This window comes from Dermacentor silvarum, chromosome 6, assembly GCF_013339745.2.
Source record: "Dermacentor silvarum isolate Dsil-2018 chromosome 6, BIME_Dsil_1.4, whole genome shotgun sequence".
NCBI lineage: Eukaryota > Metazoa > Arthropoda > Arachnida > Ixodida > Ixodidae > Dermacentor > Dermacentor silvarum.
The window spans coordinates 132,018,853-132,045,022 of record NC_051159.1 but is presented as its reverse complement, the minus strand read 5'-3'; the positions used below and the strand labels follow the sequence as shown (position 1 = coordinate 132,045,022).

Below are 26,170 nucleotides of genomic sequence, written 5' to 3'. Positions count from 1 at the left end.
AATTTTAACCACCTCCATTTCTGTAAAATGCCCTCAACGATTGTTACACAAGTATTTCCTTTTTTTTTTGGCATTATGTCCTTATGAGAATATGGTCACAGTGGGCAGTCACAGTCGAACCTGTAACTTTATGCTCAGCATAAGGCCAGACAGTGCTAAGAATCTTCGAAGACTATACGAATATTGAAAAAAGCAATTCTTATCTTATCATGACCTCGACTAAATCATCAGATATGTTAAAAATTAATAACGACTTTACTTTTGGCAAACTCACTACTACTTGGAATGGTGCTTGTTGCTGAGAGCAACAAAAATAAGAGAGAGAGAAAGAAGAAGAAAAAAATTAGATGGGAAGGGGGAGGGCAGGGGAGAAGAAAAAAAAAAGTATCATGCTTTTCATGAAAAATTCTTTAACTTACTGTACACTTTGTCCAGGCAGTCTATAAACCACCCACTCCATTTATCCATCATTTCCACCATGCTTTTCTGCAACACAGAAAGATATTGTTATCAAGACTGCAGTAATTTAAACTACAACACTTGATTCACTCACACGTGAACAATGACTGATGACAACACATGGCACAGCAACTAATACAAGAAAAAGATAACATACTAAAACCATTTTCCCCCCATGAAAATGGAAATGATGCAAAGAAACAACAATGCAGGAAAGAGCACTCTTTCCTGCCCTGTCGCTTTCGCGTCGTTTTGCACCTTTTACACCATAATCAGCAGAAACTGATCTGATTCAATCTTAGATGTGAAGGAAACAGGGCCTTGTTCACCATTTCCGGCACCGTCAACTGGTCACCATCACTTGCAAGACTGAACAGGCAGATAGATACCTGAGTGCCACTGGTGAGGCCGTCGTGTGGCTGGATGTGTAGCTGCTGCAACTGTGTGTTCAGCGTCGCCAGTTTGTCAGCGTGCTGCCTCTCCTGAGCGAGCAGCTGCTCCTTGCCCTCGCGTTCGACCTGCTGCAGCTTCTTCTGGAACTTCAGCAGCTTTTGCTTCAGCCGCAACTCCTTCTCCGCTGATGCAGACAGCGCTTGCTGCAGCTCGGCGTCCTTCTCTCTGATCTGCGTCTGTAGCTTGGACACCACCTGTTTCAGCAGCAAGTTGAAAAAAAGTAAAATACTGCTGTTTTCTTTTTTTTGTGTGTGTGACAGTACCTACAGGAAAAAAAATGACAAGCTCCCTTTACCTCAGAAAATGGAAGAACCAGAAATAAACCGTATCCTTTAGAGGTTACAAGCAAGCTGTCTTTAAAAGAAATGCATTTGGGTCTCATAGAAAGAGAGAAAATAGAGCAGAACTCGTGTTCACAAGATTTCTCATATGTAAGAGTGTTGTCCTACTGGCTGACGCTTGGGCTGACGCACTACCAATGATAGCAATCGGCATGATAATGGGATGGTCGCCACACCAAAAGCCAGTTACAGACGGCACTCACGAGAAAGAAGCTGTGTGAATAACTGGCTTAGTTTACTATTATGATTTCTTTTGTGCAACTTGTGCATTGTGTCGTTTGAATCCTGCCATTTGTATCATCAATTTTTCTTGTGCATTATACTTCGAGGTGGCCAGTGATGAATGGCTCAGATAATGTGGACTTCCACAATAAACAGCAAAATGTGCAGTATGAATTCTCCAACAGAAGTGTCTGTTGAGACGGCCAATTGTCAGCATCCGCAATGTCTCACTTTCATCTGGAAGTGCATTTACGATTTTTATGTATGCAGTAGCATGTAATATACCGAATGAGTTGTAGCTATCATAACTCTTTGCATTTTGTTATCGTGGGACCTTATTGTGGTTGAAAGAAAGTGCAGTGCACAACCCAAATGTGTACCTCTTTCCAGTGGTCAATCTGCTCCTCTGTCTTATGATCGAGGGCTTCCTTTTGCTTCTCCGCATCTTTTTCAGCCTGGAAATGTGAACACAGTTAAATAATGATGTGCAAACTGCATACTTCTAAAATGCAATCAGCTACAATCAACACATACTGCTGTCTTTAACATAGAACAGTCACCAGAACTAGAGTACAGGCAAAAGCAAGAAGCCATGACTCAATAGCAAATGTCATAAATGACCTGCTTTATGAGAACTTCCCGAACACGTCTACCTTGCAAAGCTTTTGCCAAGTCTCAGTATCATCTCCCTCTGCGCTGCTTTAGGATCTGTCAGCTGCAAAATGCTTTATTCTCTCCCACATTAGTCTCAACATATGTAAAAAGCAAAGATGGCCAGAACAGCCACATTATGGGCACTCTATAGTAGAGAAATATTCATTACCTGTCTAAAAAAAATTTCTTTGCATTTGAGGTGGGTACACAATAGAAAAACAAAGAAGTCTATGAAATTGCACCTTTTGAGAATGCTGTTGCTTGTACTCCCTGGCTAGCCGCTCGGTTAGTTCCGCCAACTCCATCTGCTTTTCAGCGTCAAACTCTTTCCGCCACCTCTGTCTCTCCTGTTCAAGCTGCTGTTTGAAGTCCTTCATCATCTCTTGCTCCCACGCAGGCCGGGCTAGAAGTGCACAGCAAGCACACAGCTGAATACACGTTGCTTGGATCATCACAACAGTTCTGGATGCATTATTTACAAAACTAGCTCATGGAGGACTCATGAAAGAGCAAAGCCATTACAACATATACATATGTCTTGTATTGTATATAGCCGAACTTAATTATAATGAAGTCACGTTCGACACAGAAATACCTTCGTTATATCCAATATCCATTATAAGCATACACCCCGATAACAGTGAGAGAGGGTAAGAGAACCGTGATCGGTTTTATGTAAAGGAAACACAAGCATACTGCCTCTGAAAGACCAGCAAAGGGTCTCCTATCCATTTTGATGGCCTGTTAGTGGCTTGTCATACCAATACATGGCACCTGAAAATGCTAAATAACAAACGTACCTTGCACTTTCATTAATAGGCAACCATGCAATTGGTATAATCACACGGTACTGACATGCTGGCTTGCCAGCTGCAGACCAACCAAGCCATGCCGACGACCAAAATGCACACGTGTGTCCAGAATGTGTCATTTCAAACTGCTCTTGCCGAGTATTTGAAGTTCTTGCTAAGAGAACTCGTATTTTGAGCTGCCAAGTAAACAAATATACATTTAACTGTAACTGATACTCTCTCAGATGTTGCATTTTTGGTTTCAATCTAGCAGTAGGATACTCATCAAAGTAAAGCATGGCCAACCAAATTTTAGATTTACTTTGCCATATCCAATAATTCATTAAATCAAGGTTCGACCGTATTTTAGAATACTTCGCAAATTGCAACTCAGTCAAAGCTTCCATAGCTTGTAATACCTGTGAAAGAGACTGCAGTCACAAAATCGTTACCTCTGATTCTAATAAAAAGAAATAAGTATACTGCTAGTTGTATTATTAAAAAAAAAAAAGAACTGCAACAAAGATTGGCCGATAATGAGAAGAATGGAGCTTTGCTTTTAAATAAAAGTGCCTAGTTAAACATTTCGTCATGCCATTGCAGAATGGCAGAATACAGTTGAACTTCGTTATAGTAAATTTGCATCCAACACAAAAGAACTTTGTTATATCCAATATTCGTTATAAGCATGTATTCATCACATGATAATTTGCTTCATTATACTCAATAATTTGCTATATATCCATGTTCATTATAATAAGGTTCAACAGTATAGTGAACTCCTACTAGTTCAGCATAGGTACTTCTATTTATATGAACATATAAGTTAAATTACAGATGGACTGTGTGCACTTTGCTAAACCAGAGCGAAAGATGTCAGCTAAGCTGGTTCAGGTCAAGTTATTCAGGCAAGGCCTCAGATTACATAATCACCTTTTTGCAGAACTTCTTTGAACTCCTTGTGAAGCCTCTGTTCCGTGTCCTGCTTTACATTTCTTTCTCTGTTAGTCAGCTCCTTGATCTGGGCTTCAAGCGAACGCTTTTCTTCACAAGATCGTATGTAGAGCTCTTTCACATCATTGATGGTCTGTTGCAAGGTACTGTAGTTTGAGCTGGAAGCGGAAAAGACAAGTTATATATTAATTGACCCACACAGTTATGTACAGTTGCAAGCATGAGGGCTGAGACCAACCATGGCACAAAAGTTTTTTTTTACTTCTCAGCTTGAGCATGTCGGTTGAAACGAAGTGGTACAGCTTATGTGTCCCATGTTCGATCAATGCAATGTATTGAAGCAATTCCGAGTTGTCAAGCAGTGCTAGAATAAATTTTAATTTTCTGCTGATGCTGTGTGTCCAAATCTTTGCTCGCGAGTGTACATAACATCTGCTCAGCTGCATGGTCCATTGTACAATCCATAATACTTTCTGACGATCTAGTGAGGATTCGGAACAAATTAAGCAATTCAAGTATAAACTGCACATGGTTGGATTTTTTCAGAATATCGAATGCACAGGTGTATAAGAATTAATTCTGGTACTTAAATTGACACTGTCATAATCATAGCAAGACCTGAACGATAAAGGAGTGTTGACAAACAGAGGTGAGGCCATTTTGGATTATTAGGTAAGCAAGTGATCACTGCCTCGTGCTTCTATGGATTTTGGTTCCAATTAATGTCATTCAACATTTTCTATCACGTTCTAAAATGGGTACTATTTCTCTTCCAAACAGCTCAGCATGTCCAGATGATCCTAACACTGCCCCTAAAATGAGTTATATACAGTAGACTTCCATTCATTCGATTCCAGTTAGTTTGATTTTTTGGTTAATTCGATCCCAACAAAAGGTCCCATCCGGCACCCATGCATCTCTATGGGCCCAAACTTTCATTATTTCGACCCTGAAATTGGCCTCCACTGCATAGTTCAAACTTGACCAGACAGCATGCACGTGCCTTACCCCTATGGTGACTCAAATAGTGACCCCTTTAGTGGCAACGTCTGTCTTGGCAGAACTTATGAGACAATGAATGCATTAAACACACATCAACAAAACAAAAAAGAAAACTTTGCCTTTGAAAACGCCTATTTTCGACCTGCCCTAGGGATATGTTTAAGCAGTAACGCTCACATTGTCTGATTACGACATTTACCCGATTCCAACGCGCATATTTTTTTTTCCCCTTAAGAAAATTAAACTAGAGACCATAGATTTCTGTAATGCCGGAATGGCCCTGAAAGTAAAATAAATGAATGAAACCGTGTTCGAGTCATTAGTATGCTTTGCCGCATAACACAGCTATATTGCATAAAAGCTGACTTTAGAAGACCGACCTCCAGCGTGCAACACATATGAGATCCTTGCCCATTTTTCTTGCTAAGAAATTGACTGTTAGATTTCTACTTTGTTTAGGAGCTTTGGACACACAGAAAGCAGGCGCACATTTGATTCGGGGGCATGTTAGAATCAGGCAGATAGTAGCGCCAAATGAATCAGTGGTGTGTTTTGCCGTTTTTACTGCATCTTGTTTAATTCGACCCACCGGATAATTTAATAGATTTCGTCGGTCCCATCAAAGTCAAATTAACGGAAATCGACTGTATATTGTTTTGAAAATTGTTTACTTATATTGCTAAATCATTTATAATGACACCCACAACATAACTTCCATGGTCTCTCCTCCCCTTACATGTAAAATCATGATCATCATCATTATTATTATTATTCGCTGCAAGGTTGTCACAGCCAGACAGAGACACTGTCAGGTCCACAGGACAAAACCTTGCCAGACTCGCCAATTCACACCGAAACTTATACAAATTGCATGGGTGAACAGTATTTTTTTTTTCTTTCTTGTGCTTAACAGCTACAGTGGGGCTAAACAGATCAAAGTGGCAAAGAAAGCAGCCATAAAATTGTAAATATGTAGTATCTCATTAAGGGGACAGTGAAAACCAACACTAAATCAGTACTGGTCAAGTACTCTCTCAGAATTTTGTAATTTGATTGCCTGAAAAGAGGTTGGTTAACCATGTCACCACCCCCAAGCGCATGCTGACAACATCCAAGACATTACAGAGAATCGGTATGGGAACATCGATGTGGTATCACCAACTGTCTCGTTAGTGCACCATTTCTGGCTTACCAAGTCTCTGCTTGTGGTTTGAGTGACCTTTTTGTTATTCCAAAAGTATAGCTTAACAAAGTGAGAGACCAAGCTACCATATACAATTGTCTAAGGTTCGTACTTTTTTCACAATCTTGACGAGGTACATACAGTCTTTACATGGGGGCAAGCCATTTCCGTACAATTTTTCTGGCCATGCGTCATCTCCGCGATTCTCTTGTGCCAAAAGAACAGTCGTTTTTGTTTTCATAATGCACTTATTCGTTCACGCAACCTGTGCGTGTAGTCCTCACCACTTTCACTGTCAGCAGTCGCCAAGTCTCGGTTACAGGCAGCACACTCATGTATACAGTCGTCCAGTTGTCCTCTGTGCCATCCATGGTGTTATATATGCCCGTGGCTTTCACAACAATGTCCGAATACACTGTATGCCACGCGCTGGGAATCCAAGAGCGTATACAGGCATTCTTTTTTTCCCAGAGCATGGAGCTTCCAAGTTGGGCGTGCAGCTTTTGTATACTGTTGATGGTATTCCACGAGCAAACTCATTTAGCGCATAAAAACCACAGATCCCTTTTTCGCAGTGCTTGTGCTTGCCGTATCCCTTTTCTGTCTGTGTTTTTCATGCGCTACACAAGTTTGTTTATTCCAGAAGCATAATTTACTAATCCAGCTCAACTTTATATTTTCCTTTAACATTGCCTTTAAGCATATTTGAAATTAGGCGTCCATAAGTGCAGCCAAGACGAAACTTACTTCAGCTCCTGTATTCTCGCCTCATATTCACGAGCAACCTGCTCCTTTTCCCGTTCCGACAAGGACAGGAGTTCTTCCCTGAGCCTCTTCATTGCACCATGGTGCATTTCCAGGATTGAGTTTTTGCACCTGAAGAGCAACATCAAAACACATACAGCAGTACAGGCGCCGTTCAACAGCTATGTTTATCACGAGCAAGACCAGCTAAACTTATTCCTGAGAAAGTTCTAGGTTTTCTAGCCACATTCTCATCCCTGGAGTTTTGCTTTACGAGAATGGAATGAAAAGCTCATGCATTTCTTTTAGCAACGTAGGCGTGCTGGGTAGTGCAGACTAGCACAGTGCAGTGCAAGCACAGGCAAGTGCAGAGCGCACTTATTGAGGTTGTAAAGAAGTTACTTTCCCTTTTCTTTCGTGTTTAGTAAACATTTGCTCCTAACACTCTGTGATGATCTGTGCTCCCTATTTCACTAAAATGGCACTACTCTTACTCGAAATTGAACTTTGTGTAGTGATACAAAATTAAATAAAAAGTCACAAATCTTATGGCACCAGCTTTCGTCATAGTAACAAACAATCATTATAACAACAACAAAAAAAGGCTGTTTCACCATAAGTGCTAAGCGACATTAGCAGTTTTCATGACTCTGGAGATCCACCATCTTCAATCATCCTCTTTCTTGGTTTTAACAGTGTTTAGAATAGGAGCAGGGAATAGCACCAGACTTTACTGTGAAGCACACGGCCCTCAAGAGCATACAGCCTAATGACTAGAGTAACTATGAAGGTTGTGTGATGTGGACTGATGGTTCGAGTGGGAGTGAGGGCCTTTACCTACAGCTGCAGCCTACTATGTGCATGCATCCTAAATCAAGTTTGTTGTCATTACACAAGTAGCACACAACCTTCAAGCACATGCTCTAATGACTGTAGGGTGAAGGACTGTTTTTGACACTTAAAGAACACACAAAGATACACAGCTCACCAACAGTGGTGGTTGTGCAGCAAGCAATGTGCAGCAGGTGTTTCTTTCTTTTTTTTTTTTTTTAATCTGAGCAGAATATTTAAAAATTACCTGTGGAAGGTAAAGCAATTCTACTGCATGAGGTAGAGTACTTGAAGAGGCAGATATTAATTCAGTAAGTAATTAGCTAATCACCAAATCTTTATTGCACTTTAACTCTGACTTTAGACACCAGTTGGAATTGAAACCAATAAGTGAAGCCATTACCAGTTTTTGAGATAAGTGCTGTCCAACATGCAGCAAAAGGCACTCTTGTTCCACTTACCTTTTTCAACAAAACACCTTTTTAAGTACACAAGACAAGTTTAACTGGAAGGCCAATGCATTTTGTGACAAATTTTGGAGAATGGGTATCTCTGAACTATTACAAGCCTCATAATTCTTTCTAGCATGGATATGCCATCCAAAATCACTAGCTCAATTGGGATACTGAATATGTGCCCCAAAGTAATTAGCTAGAATGTTAGTGAACTTTCTTAATTAGTCACACCTCATCATAACGAATTTGTATAGGATGCAAAGATTGCTTTTTTACATCCAATATTCACTATAAGCATATATTTTTGCAGACTGATATCAGTGAGAATGCTTTAGACTTGCTTCATTATATCCATGTTAGTTATATCGAGGCTTAACTGTAGTCAATTATCATTGTTGATTCTGCATGCCAAGTAATGTCTGCATATTTGAGTAATCCAGGTCATACAGAAACATTGTGCTATCTGTCCCAGGCAATAAGTAAAAATTCTGTTCACATAAAAAAAAAAAATTTGTTACACTGGTGCTGATCTACATTATATTGAGTGTAATAAGATAGATGTCGTAGCCAACTACAAACACAGCCAAGCAAATCAGGAATCCACAATAATAGCTGTAGCTATTAAAAGAGCTAACGCTGGCTCGCTCACGTCTCAATCGCCTGAGCCTTGTCTTCTGCACAGGATCTTAGGAGAGACTCTCTTTCAAAGAGTAGCTGATGTTCCTGCAGTTTCAGCTGCTCACGGGCCACCTCAGCCTGACAGAGCTTAGCTTCCAAGGTCTGCAAGGAAGAAACAAAATCCATCAACATGCTTCAGGCAACAGGATCAGCAACAAATTTCATTAAAAAACTCTACAGCAGGCAGTCTCAAATGGGCATCTGGGGTTCATATGGCATTCATGACATTTCAAGGATTCATTAAGCGATCACTCTTGTTAAAGCACTCATCTGTCGCGTGGGTGACAACGCTACATTGAGCCTTTTATTGCATACAAGTCATGCTTTTTCCAGTCTTTTCAAAATATCACTGCAATATGGCAAGAACTTCTCGATATAACACGCACATATGTGCAATGATAATTTCAAAGAAACAATATGATTCAGGCTATCTTACGTTGTTCTTTTATTCACCTTAGAAAAACAACTCTCTTTCATGGTGAGCATTAATTACCATATATATTCGCATGTGAGGGCTGCTAATTTTTTTTTCTTTAATTTGGGTCTTAATTTCCAGGGTGCGACCCCCACAAGTAAGAAGTGTATCTGCTTTCAACAATATGTGATGACCCTGGGAAGCCTTTATATTATCTTTGGTTGCTATCTTGTACATTGTCACTGGCAAGTGCAGAACTGGAGCAGCTCAATTCTGGCTCACTGGACGTGCGCTCTGTTAATTAAATGGTTCAGCCATCATCAGACACGGGCTCGGACATCATGTTGCATGCAAGGTTGTGCAATGAAAGAAAGAAGTACCCGGGTTTCCACGTCAAATGTGAAGGCAACGTTACTGTCAATAGCAACCACATCGCGAAAGTTTCAGGCAGCACATGAACTATGAAAGCTCACCGTGTAAATACAGTAGAACCTCGTTCATACGTTTTCAAAAAATATGCTAAAAATAAACGTACGATCCGGGAAAACGTACAATCCGAATCCAGTAAAAATTGAAGCTGACAAGCCCATATTGAGGTGCAAGGGCAGAAAACATTTATTTCTGGCAAACATAGTTACAGTCAAATCTCGTTAATTCGAACTAACGCTGTGGTCCCATCAAAGTTATGTGTATTCCAATGGGCGAGAAAACTCAGTAATTCGAACGCAAAAGCATTTGCGACGGTTAATTCGAACAAAACCGCGCACCGACAATGCTCTCAGCAGCACACCAAATCACGTGGCGGTGCCTCCGTCTGGCAATCCTCCAACACTGCCATAAAGCAAAAGCTTAGGAGAGACCCCTCAACGCCGTGCGGAGAAATAAAAAAGAAAGAAAGAAAAAAATACCGCGGCAAAAATTTCCTCTTTCAAATGGTAAGGTCGCCGTTTCAGCGTCGAGCCGGAACACACGTGTACGTGCCAACGTCTCAGCCAACGCAGCGACTGCGGCGCAGAGGGAAGCAATGCGGAGGCCCAGTCCGGCCAACGAAACTGCCCACGCCGACCAACGCTCGCTTCAACGGCAGAAAACGAAACTTCGGGGAGCGGGATCAGCTGCCACCGGGCCGGCGGGCGTGCACGGACACAGTCGAAGGTGAGGGAGCTACAAGGGAGTTGCGAGGGAGGGCGAGGGGAGCCACCGAAGCGACGGGGTTGCCGAGGCCAAATGCGCTTCCCTGCTGCCCTCCTCCCTCACCTTCGACGGTCTCTGCGCGCGCGCGTCCCGCTCCCTGAAGTTTCGTTCGCTGCCGTTATCGAGATGCGAGAGAGAGAGAGAGACTGTGGTTATGAAGAGGAAGAGGCGCTATCGAGATGCGAGCGTTGGCCGGCGTGGGCAGTTTCGTGGCCCTCGCTCGCTGTGTGCTTGCGCGCCGCGATATTTCACGACTCGCACCGGTCGTACGTAGCGCTATGGTGCACAAATACGTCAAAAATAAGTCCTTCTTTTAATTCGAACACATTTCCGGCCCCTTCGAGTTCGAATTATCGAGATTTGACTGTATTTTACTGTATTTTCTGTTGGTGCGTCACACCCTTGGACAGGAACAACTCCTTTTGCGGCGAAAACAGGCGGACTTAGTAGTTCGCGTTATAGTGAGGGGCGAGGTAGCGCAAAGGTCAGTCAATTCGCTCGCCACTTCTGCCGCGCTTCTTCACTTCGGGCGAACGAGCACTGCAGAGAAGCCGCACGGCGGCTGTCTGCCACTTAGCGCTTCACAAGCACATGAGAGCATCCTTTTTGCACACCTGAATGATAATTTTTCGCTGCAGAACGTATCATACGACCGCAGTTTGCCGCAATGCTGAACATTGCTGCCGAATAATCGTATTTTCCGGGAACGTATTAACCGGAACGTATTAACACATTCCTCTATGGGGTTATGTTTATTTTTTGCAATTAGGAACGTAGGAGCCGGGAAATCGTATTAAGCGGGAACATATCAGTGAGGTTCTACTGTATTCAGTGCAAATAAAGTGCAGAGTCTCTGTGCACAATGCACATGTGCTCATTGCAGCACGAAGCAGCAGGCTCTGCCTGCCTACGGAAACTGGCACGCATTGCACAAACACATAAGCACAAAGAAAAGAATTATGCAGATCGACAGCACATGTTGGAACCTATGTGAAGCAAAGCTTTCATAACGCAGTTCATTAAATACTATGAAACTGTTCATCACCTACACCATGTTTTGCAGCATAGCCATTATGTGCCTACACGGAAAGATGGAGAGACACTCACCACACGGCCCACGCGATCACAGATAACACTGTCTCCAGGACCAGCCCAGTTTACTATTGCACTATCTTCCAGATTGGACCACTTTACTCAGTGAGAAACCGACCAAGCAGACGCACACGAAACCCCAGACAAGAGGGCATAAAAAGCTTTGCTTTAATAAAGGAGTTATATGCGCTTGAAGGCAGATATATGTTGCAGTCATAATATTTAGGTACCGTTTGTTGTTTCATTGCGCAATTCTGTAGAGAACAGAGTTGGCCACTGGCACAGCTGTAGGGGTTGTACAGTGAGCTGTACAGGTGCTGTCCTGTGTGTGAGCTATTCTACAAAACAGCAGCAGCAGCAGCTGCAGAGCTACAGTCACCAAAGTCTAGGAGGGCTCGCAATGAAAGCTTCACTTTAAAAGCATGGTGGTACAAGTCATGGGACACCAGGATACAAATATCATGACAATGCAATGATTAGTCGATGAGCTTCCCTCTAACAGACTATAAATCTGTGTAAACAACAGACCGACCGACATACCACTCTATTATCTATGTGGCCCACTGATACTGTGTGGACATAAGCACAGCATATGCTGCACGGTTGAGGGTGCAGATGATGAGGCGTATGCCTAGGAAAGAGGGCAACGGCCCCGTCCACAGATAATTTCCACATTCTTATTTCTTTTCTTCAGTACGTAATACCAAATTTAGCCGTGTAGCTTTTATAGGGTGCAGCCCTTACAGAAGAATATCCATTATGCATCATATAATGTCCAGTTGCATAACAGCAGTTCCAATCACAACAACCCCAAAGCTAGATTTCTTGTCTGTCTATACAAAAGCTCTTCAAAGCATCTATGGCTAGGAACTGTTATTATACAATACTGATCAGCTTAAATTAAAGTACCTGTTCTTTCATTGTCCTAAAAATGAGCTTGTACATCATGTTTCCATGTTGCATCGTTGTCAAACAGAACTAGTATTACTCTATTGTTTTTTCATAGGGAATTACCTTATAAAGAATTAGCCATATAAAGAATAATTTTTTGTGTTGTAGTTGTTATATTAGTTACATCTGCACATACAGGCCTAACAGGCCTTCTATGAGTCTAAGCTTTCTGTGTGCACTCTTTTGCTGTACGATTTGTACACTCGAAATTAAACTGACGTCCTTACCTGGACCTGCCTTGTCAGTTCATCCTTCATGTCTTGAAACTGGGACTCTGTTTCTGAACCATCTCTGCCCTGAAGCTTTTCCTGCAGCCTGGCCAATTCATTCTGAATAAAGAAAAAAATTCAGTGGTGATTTAGCGGTAAAAGCGAGAGAAATGTGTTAGCATCAAGTCGCATCTCTTTGAGTCCTGAATCCATGATTTAAATTGCGTTTACCACATTGCAAAGTGTTGTTCAGTAGTTCACTCGACACAAATTCTGCCTCTTCGAGGAGCAAAGTGCAACTAAAGGTAGTCCGGAACGGACAACCGTCAGCTGCAATATATATATTTGGCCATGTGACATGACCACGACTCCCTTGAGGTGAAACTGGTTTAGGAAGTCTCAAGCTCCATTATCTTGAGAGAGTTCAGGGGTGCCCATGTGAAGTAAGTTCATGTAAGAACTTGTTCATTTACATTTCATTTATTATTCTTTAAGAGCCTGCAGGGCACCACATAAAGCGGCATACAATCATGTAGTACAGTCACCAATCAATAATTCAGACATTCTTGATTATTCGGACAGTTCCATGGCACCGCCAGTAGCCCCATAAACTTAATTTTTAAGGACGATCAAAATTTTGGACATCTTACAGCACGCCGTGCGATAATTCGGACCCCAACTGCACGACCGTGCGCTAATTTGGCCACCGAGTCGAGCAGAAATAGCTATATGTTCGACTTGAACTATGACGATATATCGAGATAGCAATATGGTGTCTTTTCGTCTATTTTCGCTGGCATGGTCGTCGGCGCCTCCTGAAAACCGAAACTACTGAAGCCTAGTCAATCTAGTAATCACCGACGAGAATTCGGTGCATGCATTGACTGTACTTTGTCTATCTGTAGCGACAGGTGGTTTGCATACAACTTGTAATACAGTTCCATGAGGAAGTAAAACAATCCGGAAACAGACCTTCTGTTCCATGCCAAATACAAATAGTAAATGATGCAGGTATTTGAACATAAACATATTTACAACCACACGTGCAAGACAACTGGAACTTCACTACACACAGTGCAGTACACAACTGGAAATAGGAACCGCTTCTATGAGAAACACACTAGGCTTATTCCTTTCAGAAACGGTCATGAAGATACAGCATGTCTGTACGCACAATGATATGCTTGGCAACCAACACATAAATCACAGAGTGGCTCTACAGACCTTTTAAACATGGTAGCCACACACAACAACCAGGGCCACGATTTTGCAGCCAATGCCTTCTGCTCGATTCTATGCTGCTCTTATCATCCACTATTCATGGCCAGCTGATCCTGTTAGTAATGCGTGTGGAGCATCGCTCTGAGCATTGATGAAGCATGAAAAAGTGTGAATAGGAATAGCATAAGAGGCACTGCTATAAAATCGCGGCCACGCAAAGGCAAGTGTAAGGGTGTGCAGAAACGTGTTGACAAACTAGGGCATATTCTTTCAATTATGCACCAGACGTGTCGACAAGCAGCAACGTTTCTGCACTGTAATAAGACAGTGTGCTTAGCACTGTACCAAGAATACCGTCACTCGTAGACGCTGATGCATCTTGCGCTAGTCACATGAAAGATAGCGCATTTGGCACTTAGCCAAGAATGCTGTCGCTCATAGACGCCTATGCGTCTTGCACTAGTCTCGCGAAATTGAAGCTACCCTCGAAAGTGACCATCTTAGAATACAGCACACCTTTTTTGGAATAAAGTCACTCATTTTTGGGCGAATCCTGTATTTCGAATTTTGGATTAATTGGACCTTGTGGCAGTCCCCGTCGAGTCCAAATTCTCGGTCGGCAACTGTATACCAGCATTTCAGAAACGATACAAAGAACAAGAGCTGTTTACTTAATGGCCGGAGTTCATCTGTTCACCTGTTAACAGCCAAGACAAACAAACAAGCAGACATACCTCGGCCATCTCCAGCTTCCTTCTCAGCTCATCAAGCTCTTGATCGGCAAGTGAGAGCCCGTCCCTTGCCCTAAGGACCTCGGAGCGGAGATGCCCAACTTCGCGACAGCACAGGCGCATCTTCAACATCGCATCCTCGGAGGTTGGCTTGTTGAGCGACCGTGCCGCTAGACTGTCATCACTGCAAAAGGAGGTACAAAGGAATAATATTAGTGACTGATCGACCTGCAGTGTCCTGATGCAACACCTGGGTAGCGGTTTACAGCGCTGTGTGCAGTGCTAGGTCAACCTCAGCTACACTATAATCGTTTCACTTCGTTTGGCTATCTGTCATGATTTCAGAGTGTGCTGACAAGTCGTAAACGACTGAGTCAGGGCGAAATCCCTCAGCAACAAAAAGCACACTCTGATGTTATGTTTCTAGCTGTCTGGCAACAAAATATCAGGGTGTTGACATCTTTTGAAGGGAGTTGAATTGACTACTTCAAGGAAAATGCACAGCTGTATTCACCCAGGTAGACAAAGTTTAAGGCCCACCTCTGAAATACAAACTGTTTAGCGAAAGGCACCAGGTGTTGGACTTTTTTTTTTTTTTAATTCAGAGATACAAAAACAAGATGCACAAAAAAGCTGTTTCTTTTTTTTTTTCAGCTTTTTACGAGAAGTCCAGAGATGTCAACCACTAGGAGCGAAAAATTGTCCGAAGGTATTTTTTGAGTGCTACAGTAAAAATTATTGGTATGTGCAATTTAAGCATTTTTCTTCAGAAAAACATTGGGTCAAATGAAGCTGCCAATCAGATGTGCACTGCTCTCACAGTGTCCACCCACAAACTTGCAATCTAATGCATTAGTTCCGCTCTTTATAATTTTCTCAGAAAGTGTTCCTTATACACGCAGTGGGGTAAAACTAAATAAAACACCAACCCACTTCATAGCAGGTATTGTGGGCAATAGATTGAAACAAGTGTGTGTCTCCAGGATTCCTAGTAAGTGGATATAACTTGAGCACTGACTGAATTCAGTTCCACAACTTTGACGTGTGGCGTAAATAAAATAAATTAAAATTTGAATTCATCATTTCCAATTGCTCAACGAGATAATTAGTGATTATACCACACAATTTCTGAGCTCCACATGTGCAACCATAATCTGTCACACATACACACAAAAATGACTTCTGCATCTCTAGAACAATAAATAGTTCTTTTCCAGATAAAAGCCTGGTTTTTCCCTCACCTCTTTGATAGTTCTGGATTGCAAAGAGCCATGTTTGCCTTGGGAACAAGAAGCTGATAGAGGTCATCAACTCCCTCCTGAAATATTCATGCAACAGTTTCAGTGTCCAACTCCAGCTGTACATGTTGGCAAACACACCTCTAGTCGTTTTAACCTCTGCCTTTCCTTTCCCCTTTCTTCTTGAAGGACCTGGAACTGCTCCAGGAGTTTTCTTGATTCCTGGGGTGTGCCTTCAAGCAAAACAATTGACGATCACATACAAGGCAAAGCACATGAATAGAAAACGTACAGCTGCTTTTGGATGAGGGGAAGCCAAGAGAGTCAAGATTTTATTTCAGCCAGCCAAGTTAGCACATTTACTCGATGCTTACATGCACCCTGGTTTTCATACTTTAAGAAATTATGAATGCTATGCTGTTGACTGTTCACTCACCAGATTTTCATAGTAAGAGAGAGGGAGAGGGTAATTAAAATTTATTCTGATATTAAAAAACAAAACTCATTGTATCCTTGTTGCTACAGTATATATACACAGTGACGCTCTTCATTACTGTGTGTGGGCGACTTCCATATCTCTATCAACTGCTCAAAGCTTCAGTGGCACCTGCGGAATTTGAGATACCGCATTTCTTAAACGCCTAGCAGACCATGCCTGTCTAAGTATAGCATCTAGAATATACTAGATCTTAGCGAATGTACAAAACGAGCACGAAGCTACTGCAGCTCCTACAGCTACAGCTACATGTGGATTTGATTGCATTACAGAAACTTTAAGTGTCAATGACTATAGCTCGTCACTATTGCAGTTTTATTGCGATAGCAATTATATGGACACTTCAACCGGATTTCTGCCGTCGGCGTCGCCGTCGCCATGAGGTTCCGTATAGATAAAATCTTCGCCGCGCGCCGTATGCCCAAGCGGAAGCATGCGGGGGACGCGCGCTATCATGGAGAGCGAATGCACGGCGGAAAGCAAACGCGACCGTCACGCGAAAGGCCCTGGGGGTATGGGAGGGAGGGAGGCGGGGCGACGCTGCGCTCCAGCACCAAAGGCCTATCTTGCAACCGGGCGCAAGGGGAACTCCCCACTCAATCTCCCACGCGCAAGCAAGGAAGCAGGAAGGCAGCGCTGAGGGAGCGGGGGGGGGGGCACTTCTACTCTGCCAACAACCGCGCTCGTCGCTCGCCCGCACCGTCTCTTATCTCCACACGGCTCTGACCTTTCTATGCGCTGTACATGTACATTCGCCGCTCAGTTTCCGTTGAAGCGATAGACCGCACGTACCTTCGCCGCTACGGCGTATGCGCTTGCTGCCAGCATTTTGACAGTCGTTGCCTGCAATCATTCAGTGTGATATATTTATGTTTGCTTGTGCGCGCTCACACCACGCTTGTTCATTCAGTTAGTAATAGTCGGGCCACATTTTCCAACGCACGCTACACATGCAATGCTGCCCGGATCGGCAGTGCAGCGCTACAGGTGTGTCCCTTCGCACGCGCTGCCCACGGGAAGCGCTTCTCATCAACACCACCGTTTCACACGCGCCTTCTCGTGGTCATCGAGTCTCTCTTCATGTCGGTCTACTTACGCCGCAGCACACCTGCTTACTTAATCAGCTCATGTTTACTACAATTCATATTGCTACCAAAGCCGTTCACCTTACTTCGTATGACATTGCTGTGTTGCTTTCGCATTCATTGCTTCGCCCTTAAGGCGAAACTGTGACATTTTTTTTATTTCAAACTTGAATATAACATGCATGTCATTTTTACAGCGAAGCTGTTACAGGCTAGTTCCATGTCCGCGTGTAGAAAAAAGCTATCATCATCAGCATTTCGGCTCTATGTGCGCAGCGGTTTCTCGCCAGTTGTGCCTTAGCACACGTGTCAAAGCGGATGACTAACATGTTACGTAACGATTAATGATAATAAAATCATGTGTGGCGCATACCCACATAGGATATGCGGCTATGAGCCAGGGACAAGAAAAAAAAAAGAAAGCAGAAAGGAAGGAAATAAAGAAAGAGAGAAAGAAGGAAGGTAAGAAAGAAATCGCACGTGGCTCACGTGAATACCCGCGTTAGATATGTGGGTATGAGCCGCCGAGAGCAGGAGCGGGGAGATCTCACAGGATCCTGACGCTGCTGTGCAGTGTGCCACAGCTATGAACGCTGTGGCTCATACGCTAGTCTATGACGATGGGGCGGACTGGGCGAAAAATAGACACCGATGTACTTGCTTTTTGACGAACATGCCGAAGACGCTCAATATACGGTATTTACTTGAATCTAACGCGCACATTTTTTCCGATAAAACAGGTCCAAAATTTGCGTGCACGTTAGAATCGAGACGACCCTAAATCTGGGTTACCATATAGCTGTCGGCATTTCAAAATGGCCGCCTCGCACGCGCTTCGAGCCTAGCTACACTCTAGCCTAGCTGCCGTAGCTTCCTCCATGTGCTGCAGTACACATGTTTAGGCATTAGTCTTCCCGTTTTCTGCATCTGCTCTATCACTATAAAGTGCCGAGTTCATCATAATGCCGCATTTAGAAGGAAAGTGGTCATGTGTGCGGAGACGGTTGGAAATCGGGCCTCATCACGGGCGTTCGGAGGATCCGAAACTTGCGTGCGAGACTGGCACAAAAAGAACGAGAGGATTTTCGCCAGCAAAGCATAGCGGAAGGGTTTCAGTGCACCGAAGCAGGACGTATTCTGCGATGATCCACTTCGGCGATACGATCGCCTCGCCCCTATCTTGAAAGCGATCTGCGACGTGGAGAGTCTGCCGCGCGCTGTGTTTTCGCCCAGTCGCGTTGAAGCGAGAGGCATGCTAGCACGAAGGTCAATTCGCTTGCTGCGCTTCATCCCTTCAGCGTTTTGACAGCGTGGTGTTAATTTATGTAGTAAGCGAATGTTTGCAAGTTTATACGGCCGATAAAACTGCTATCGCAATCGATGCTTTGCCTTTCGGGCAAAACTGCGACTTCTTTTTTTTTATTCATCACAACTTTAGTGCACCGGCAGTAAATGTTTGTTTTTCCAAATGAGAGAAAGTTGTATTTCTGTATGAGAGCATGAGGTGCGCACTACTGTTAAGGATATTGTTTTTTTTTTTTTTGTCATAGAAAACGGGTGCGCATTACAATCGAGGGCGCGTTAGAATCAAGTAAATACGGTAATCAATAATGATAATATATAAATTCACTATAGCAATATTCACTACAGCAGACCCACCATAGTCACAGCTTCGCTGGCTTCTATCTTCACAGTACTGGAAGGGCTCTGAATGTTTTAGTAAATTTTGCAGGAAAAAAAGTGCACGTCAGAATCAAGTAAATACGGTAATGCAATCTCAGGTTCACAGTGTTTTAACTCTTAGTCATTGCCCTTCAGGCCCTTAAAGAGGAAGGTTATTTTCGGCATAGAGGATTTAAGGGATATATGGCCGAGTAGTGTTCTCATGCCATCTGGTGGTAGGAATCTGAGCAATATGTATGACTGCATAGTATTCATATGCCATTTCGTGGTGAACTTTTTCGTGGTAGACCCTTTCAGTTCATGACCACATTGTTCACTACGTTATCGTCAAATGATGTTGTTTTGCTGGTTGTTCCTTGGCACCGCCCTCTAACACCAAAACGGTGTTAGAGGGCGCAACCCATTCTGAGGAACTGGCCATGAATCGGGCAGTACAAGGGTTTAAAAGAATAAAAATTTTGAGGACAATAAACAGAAAGAAGGTTAGTAACACAAAATTGTGAAATTAAACTTTAACCTATACAGATATGAAGTGTAAGTAAGTTAGTAACTAAATATTACAGTAAATAAATATGTGAATTAATAAAAGGCAGAGTTAATATTTTGGCGTGCAATTCTTTTTGCCTCGCACAGAAAATTGCAGAGGGCGTCACAAACGTTCCTGTGACCGTCATTTCTTTTTTTTTTTTCTTCGTTCTCTCACTGTCTCCACCCTTCTTCTCATAGTTTCACAACACAACTACACTCAACCACGCCAAGAGCACAATTCATGACACTCTTGTAATAGCATGCAGCAATTGAAGGCTAAGGTTAATTTTGTGAATATTTTGTACATTTCTGGCAAAACTACCACAAAAGAAGCTGCTCTAGCTGACATGTTTTCAATTTCGGCAGTACAAATGTGAAGCCTGCCGACCAACTAAATCATAAAAAAGGTTCTTGAGCGAGTTGGTATGATACTGTTGAGGTATAACTGCTAAATGACGAAGACAAATGCAAGAATGTATGCAACTATTGAAGCAATTCAGTACTTGTGAAACCTTCTTGTCTTTGTCTACATTATTCAGCACTCAAGTTTTCTGTCCACCTTCTGTCTACCTTCTACGCTCAAGATCTGAACGAACCAGCGATGCTGTCTGTCATGTGCATCCACCTGGAATAGAAACTAGTCTAGCCAGACCAGCCCCAAAGCACCACCCCTTACCCCCACTGTCATACTCACTGTTTTCCAAGAACTGTTGGCACTGCCTCTGGCTGCTGCTCAGAGACTGTGTGAGCTGGTTGATAGTGTCAGCTTTTTCCAAAAGCCTCGCTTCAAATTGCCTCTCGCGCTCCTCAAAACGAGCCTTGCACAACCGGAGTTCATCGCCCTGCACCCATGAGCAATGCCGAGATTCATGATAAAGAAATAGTTCATCATACAACAGTCCTTGAATCATGCCACTGTGCTGACAGGTATACAGGCACGGGCAAAATAATATGGGATCTGCGAGCGCATGCCATACTGCATTCTTATGCCCTTTAATGAAGCAAGTGCCTTATTTAGAGACATGGCAATGTGCACGCGTGCCCTTTAATGCTTGTGTGCCTGCCGCTACACCCATTTCGCGTACTGTCGGAATCGCCATGATTGCAGAAGATTATGCTATGGGAGCGGTGTCTGTTTCGGCCAGTTGTGACTTCGTGCCGATGCATTGCATACTCTGTTTCGGCCGTTGTGACTTGTGCCAATGCATTGCATACCCAGACAGCTGAAAAGACACTGCTCTCCTAGCGTAATCTTCTGCAGTTATTGCGATACTGACAGCACACTGGCACGAAATGGGCGTAGTGACAGGCATACAAGCATTAAAGGGTGCACAGTGCAATGCCTTGCCTCAAGAGAAGGCGCCTGCTTCGTTAAAGGGCACAAGAATGCAGTTTGGTGCACGCTCGCAGGTCTCATATTATCTTGTCCCTGCCTGTACATAAGCAAAATAAGTACACTCATTTACGTGTGGATGTGAGGTGCAACTTCAGAAGACAAACCATCTAGGCAGTAGTGACAAGAATATGGCTCAATTGGCTTTGGAGGTGTCGTTATCAAGAAGAATGATTCATCGGCAAGGCATCCACAAGTTGGCACAATGCCGAGAGTGGTTTCATGAGTGCTGCCTTTTGACTTGTGCTATTTCTGTTATGTCCTGGTTCTTTTGCGTAGTGACACAATGATACATGATACAGTGAGTGGTACATGATACAGCTGGGTGCATGCATTCCATGTATCGCATGTATCGCAGGGTGGTCTCCTGTCATTAAACAGTTGTGAGTAGCACTCATGCTTGTCTGTTTTGTGTTTGTGCCAGTTGCAGTTTGTTGCACTATCATACCAATAGTTAGAATGTATGCACGAGACCAGCCAGTAGTGTAAGCACTATATACATAGAGCCTTTATTGAAAGAAACAAAGCCACTAGGAGGATGAGTGTTGCTCTGTCCTGGCTGTGTCATGCCCTGCTCATGAAACTTCCAGGGTTAGAAAGCTCTAAAGGCCAAAAACAAAAGTTCACTTCCCTCTCCAGAACTTTGAAATACTGCAGATGCAATACAAGGCTGACTAGACATCCTGGAGTCGGCTGTGGTCATACATACGATGGCTTCATTTCTTTCGAAAAAGAATGTACAGTCAGTAATGAATGAGGCATAAAACTAACACAGTATAGTAGCACTGGGGTAGATTGTGCCTCAATGTCGTATGCGTACTGGAACCAACACAGGAAAAATAAGAACAAGCACTGAGCTTCAGGTGGATCGCTTATAACTAAACAGGAAGCAAGCAGCACACACATATACAGTAACTGCACAACTTTCTGCATATTATGCACACAGACGTCTCACTCCACGCACACCACCCACACATGCAAGCGGCCTGACACATAACCTGTTGCAGGCAACTGTGCTGTTCACGCAATAATTCCAGTAGATTAGATGGAGACGACATCGGAAAATTTGTAAGCATAGGGTGTGGAGATAGGTTTGCACAAGGCTTACCCTACGAGCGACGATCAGTAAAGGGCACGACACTCCTCCACTCCGCAACGCACAAAGGCGCTGCAGCAGGGTTCGTCGACTCTCCGACATGGCGCAGAGAAGGCTCCGGAGTCAGATCGCCAACAAACACTGGTTTATTCACCCAAGATACAGCACAGTGCAACAGTCATGGTGCTAGGGCTAACCGGGTAGCGGTCCGCCAAGCGCGAGAACGAGGAGTCGCGAGAACAAAGGTCTCATGTGACCACCTCGTTGCGGGCCTCTGAGCATCTGCCGCGGCGAGGAAGCGCTCAGCGAACGGGAGCTCGGGTGGAGAGGGTGCCCGGGGGCCGCCATGCAGGAGGCAAATCAGGGCGCATTCCGGTGACGTGTTCTCGCGGGGCAAGTCCAATCCCCGGGGGGAGAAGCACGGCTTGCGCAGGAAAGTAGGTCCGGCGCGCTAGCCATGTCCGCCATGTTGCCGTTACGGCAGTGGTTCCTGGAGATCGAGCTAAGCGCCACGCGCGAGCTGGGGGATGAGGCGCGGGAAGGCACCTTGATCCCCACAAGGGAGGGCTCAGTTGACACAGGACAAGCATAATTAGAAAACTTGGGGAGAGACCCAAGTCTTGAAGTGAGCTCAATGAAACCTGATGCTAGCTAACAATGATGATGATAAAAGCACTCTGGCCAGAATCAAACAATTGCAGCAAGTGAGCCAAAAGACCCACAAAAAGTACCCACAAAACGGTGCTAGAAAAGCTCACCTTTACAGCCAAGTTTCGGCTAAGTTCGTCAATTTTCTGGTGCATGTTGTATAGTTCGTCCTGGTGCTTCTGTTTCAGTGTTTGTAACAAGTTTTCATAGTCTCGCTTCAGGAGCACAAGGCCGTCTGAGCTGCTCAACTCTGAAACCTGCTCCTGCAGCATTTTGATCGTGGCTTCTGCCACCTTCATCTTCTCCACGTGCTGCAAATGAACAAATGAGCAAATAACAGTAAAAAAAATTGCCAGACAAATAAAAATGTTGTACAAACACACTTTGTCTTATTGCTGCAATAAATCTTGATAGTTTGGCACAACCATCAATACTGCTTGTTACTTTGACATCCTGACAATAATTAAAAATGGAATGGCTTGCTACAGCACATCTCAATTTGTTTCCTTCATCCTCAGACTCACACTAATCTGATTTATTGATTGAATGATTCATGGAGCTTAACTTCCAAAAGCAACACAGGGGCTACGAGAGATGCTTTAGTGGAGGGCTCCAAATGAATTCTGACCCCCTGAGGAAGTGCTGGCTAGCAGTGGAATGAATCCCTCTGAGCCTATCAGGCTAGACAAGACGCTGACACGCCAAATTCCTGAGAAGTAGGCAAAGAAGTATTCGCATTAAAAAACGAGATGGACTGAATGCATGAGTGTGCAATCCATCTGAGACCCATCATTTGCAACCCATCAAGTAAGCAGTGGAGAAATTCAAACCATCTGCACATTAGTAGCAGCAAATGTGAAATTTACACGTTATTCTCTAACTACTGCAACAACGCTTGTAATGTATGAGATAGGCTATATGCTGTCTCACTGTCCAATAGTTGTTGTCAAATACTGCCAAATACATTTCAAGAAATGCTGTAAAATAGTCATCACAGTGTCATTACGCCTTGACTAAAGCCAGTCTTCTGTTGTGCCAACAATGTGAGTAACTGCATCTTTTTATGCTATAGAAAGGCCCACTTGAAGATGACTATTCACATGGCAAACAATTAGCTTTGTCCTGACAAGTCTACTAGTATAATCAGAATTACTAGTAGACTAGTAGTAGAATTACTAGTAGTAGAATTATAATTTAACTACAGGTTGGCATGTTCAAACTTCACAAATTAAACCAACCTCATCTCTGGACTTAGTTTCGATTTCCAGCTGGTTCTGAAGGGTGGAAATCTTGACAGACAGTTCAGCATTCTCAGTGGTCTTGTTTGCTAGGGCTTGGTTAGCTTGATTCCAGTTTTCCATGTACATCTTGGCACTGGCTGCAGAAGAAGCAGTAGAAAAATGTGGAACATGACAAAATATTTTCTGTTAACACTACAAATTTAGCTGTCAACTCCTTCAGATATGCCTGCAGAAGCATCAAAGAAAACAGAGAGAAAACAGCAGGCATAAAAATAAACCAGTAGGCAAGTTGAGACTGCATAGTCAACTAAAGAAAAAAATATGGCATCTATACTGACGAACATTATGCCTCTTCAAATTATGTACTATAGTAAATAAAATAAATATGTTTTCTATTTCTCATGTTAAAAAAATGTGGAGAAAACTGTTTGTCAGTCCATCCTCTTACACCAACACAGCAACCCAAGTTGTCTTCCAGCTAGGGTGACTGGGTATGTTATCATGGTGATGATGCCATCGTGGTAATACCGTTATCATCGCTCCACCGTTTCATGCTGTCGTCATCACGCCTACTATGCCAACCAAGTGGCCTAAGTTGTCTAATAGCCTTGGGTACCTGCTCGTAGTTATGATGTTGTCATAGTCGATACATCATCATCATTCCAGCTTTGTCATCCGTTTCTCGTCATGCCGTCATTATCAAGCCATAGTCATCATACAGTAGTCATGCATTCGTTGTCATATTGTCATCGTCATGCCGTTGTGGTCGTTCTATCATCGTCACTCCAGCTTTGTCATCCAACTTGCCATGTCATCACTGTCACGCTATCGCTGTCACTGTGTCGTTGCCATGCATTTCTTGTCACATCGTCATCGTGATGCTGTTGTGGTCATTTCATCGTAGTCATTATAACTTCATCATCCGACTCTCATCACGCCATCATCGTCACAAAGTCGCAGTCATATCATTGTCGTCATGCTCATGGTTAGGATGTCATCATGGTCATTTCATCATCGTCATTCCTGCTTTGTTATTTCACTCTCATAATGCTGTTGTCGTCACGCCTTCTATGCCGACTTAGTGGCCCGAGTTGGCTAATAGTTTGGGCCACAAGCTCATGCTTGTGATGCGGCTGTAGTCACTGCATCATTGTCATTCTAGCTTAGTCATCCGGCTCTTGTCGTGCGGTCGTCGTCATAACGTTGGCGTGACACAGTCGTGGTCGTTCCATCTCTGTCATGCAACTCTCGTCATGCCATCATTGTGACACCATAGGCGTCAACGAGTCGTCGTCATGGATTCATTTTCATACAGTCATTGTGATACCGTTTCACCATTCCATTGTCATCATGCCATCGTCATAGCGCTCTAGTTTGAGTACACTCCTTAATTCAGAAACATCAACCCATTGTTGTGATGCCTGCCTACAGCGCTCCATTGACGTCATTCAGTTTTCATCATGCTATCGTAATCATGCGTTCGTAATTTAATCTTAATTATGCCACCGTTTTCATGCTATCGTCGTCACTGCATTGTCGTCAGACGGTTGCGCTCATGCAGCCGTTGTCGTACCGTTGCCATCATTCACAGCTGTGCCATCGCTGTCATTCCAGCTTTGTCATCCGGTTGTCGCCATAAACTCGTTGCCATCCCATTGTCTTCATGCCGGCATCATCACGCTGTCCTCATTATACCATTGTCATAATTTTCTAATTGTCATCTCGTTATCGTCACGCTGTCATCTTCTACTGCCTTTGCCATCGATGTCATCCTGTCTTCGTCTTTCCATTGTCATCACACCATCGTGGTCATTGGCGACTTTGGCAAGCGAGTGCCACAGAAATGTCGATTGGTACCGGAGACAGTGAATATTATATATAGCTGAAGCAAGGAAAGCCTCCAAATGACCAATACAGATAAAAATTTGTCGCAGTTTCACCTGAAAGGCGAAGCATCAATTGCAATAGCAAATTAGTAGAGAGCTATACGGAGTAAGTATAGTTGTTTTATCAGATGTATAAACTTGGACATGCAGCAGCACCCGCAACGCGCAGAACTGTTGTCGACGCCGTCAGCGTTTTGCCGGCGTTCGCACCGAGCGCGCGCGGCATTGGTCACTGTTGCCGGTTCTGGGGGCAGCTCGGAGGTTTTCGACGAAATCAGAATGGGACACTCGTCGAG

General features: G+C 43.5%; 1 protein-coding gene across 2 annotated transcripts in view; it reads right to left on the bottom strand.

The window, feature by feature from the left end:
* The window catches only part of LOC119456016 (centrosomal protein of 152 kDa-like), a 38,804-nt gene that overhangs the window by 2,495 nt on the left and 10,139 nt on the right, over positions 1 to 26,170 (bottom strand). The window contains exons 7-21 of one of the 2 annotated variants that reach the window (XM_049669502.1): positions 23,986 to 24,125; positions 22,858 to 23,058; positions 20,287 to 20,452; positions 19,059 to 19,085; positions 15,960 to 16,051; positions 15,822 to 15,898; positions 14,584 to 14,764; positions 12,647 to 12,748; positions 8,739 to 8,869; positions 6,807 to 6,935; positions 3,854 to 4,032; positions 2,372 to 2,532; positions 1,856 to 1,930; positions 849 to 1,106; positions 420 to 486 (exon numbers count right to left, since the gene is read on the bottom strand). In XM_049669502.1, coding sequence (XP_049525459.1) covers positions 420 to 486; positions 849 to 1,106; positions 1,856 to 1,930; positions 2,372 to 2,532; positions 3,854 to 4,032; positions 6,807 to 6,935; positions 8,739 to 8,869; positions 12,647 to 12,748; positions 14,584 to 14,764; positions 15,822 to 15,898; positions 15,960 to 16,051; positions 19,059 to 19,085; positions 20,287 to 20,452; positions 22,858 to 23,058; positions 23,986 to 24,125 — 1,986 coding nt within the window. The remainder of the gene's footprint in view (positions 1 to 419; positions 487 to 848; positions 1,107 to 1,855; positions 1,931 to 2,371; positions 2,533 to 3,853; positions 4,033 to 6,806; positions 6,936 to 8,738; positions 8,870 to 12,646; positions 12,749 to 14,583; positions 14,765 to 15,821; positions 15,899 to 15,959; positions 16,052 to 19,058; positions 19,086 to 20,286; positions 20,453 to 22,857; positions 23,059 to 23,985; positions 24,126 to 26,170) is intronic. The other variant, XM_037717605.2, reaches the window with a different exon arrangement.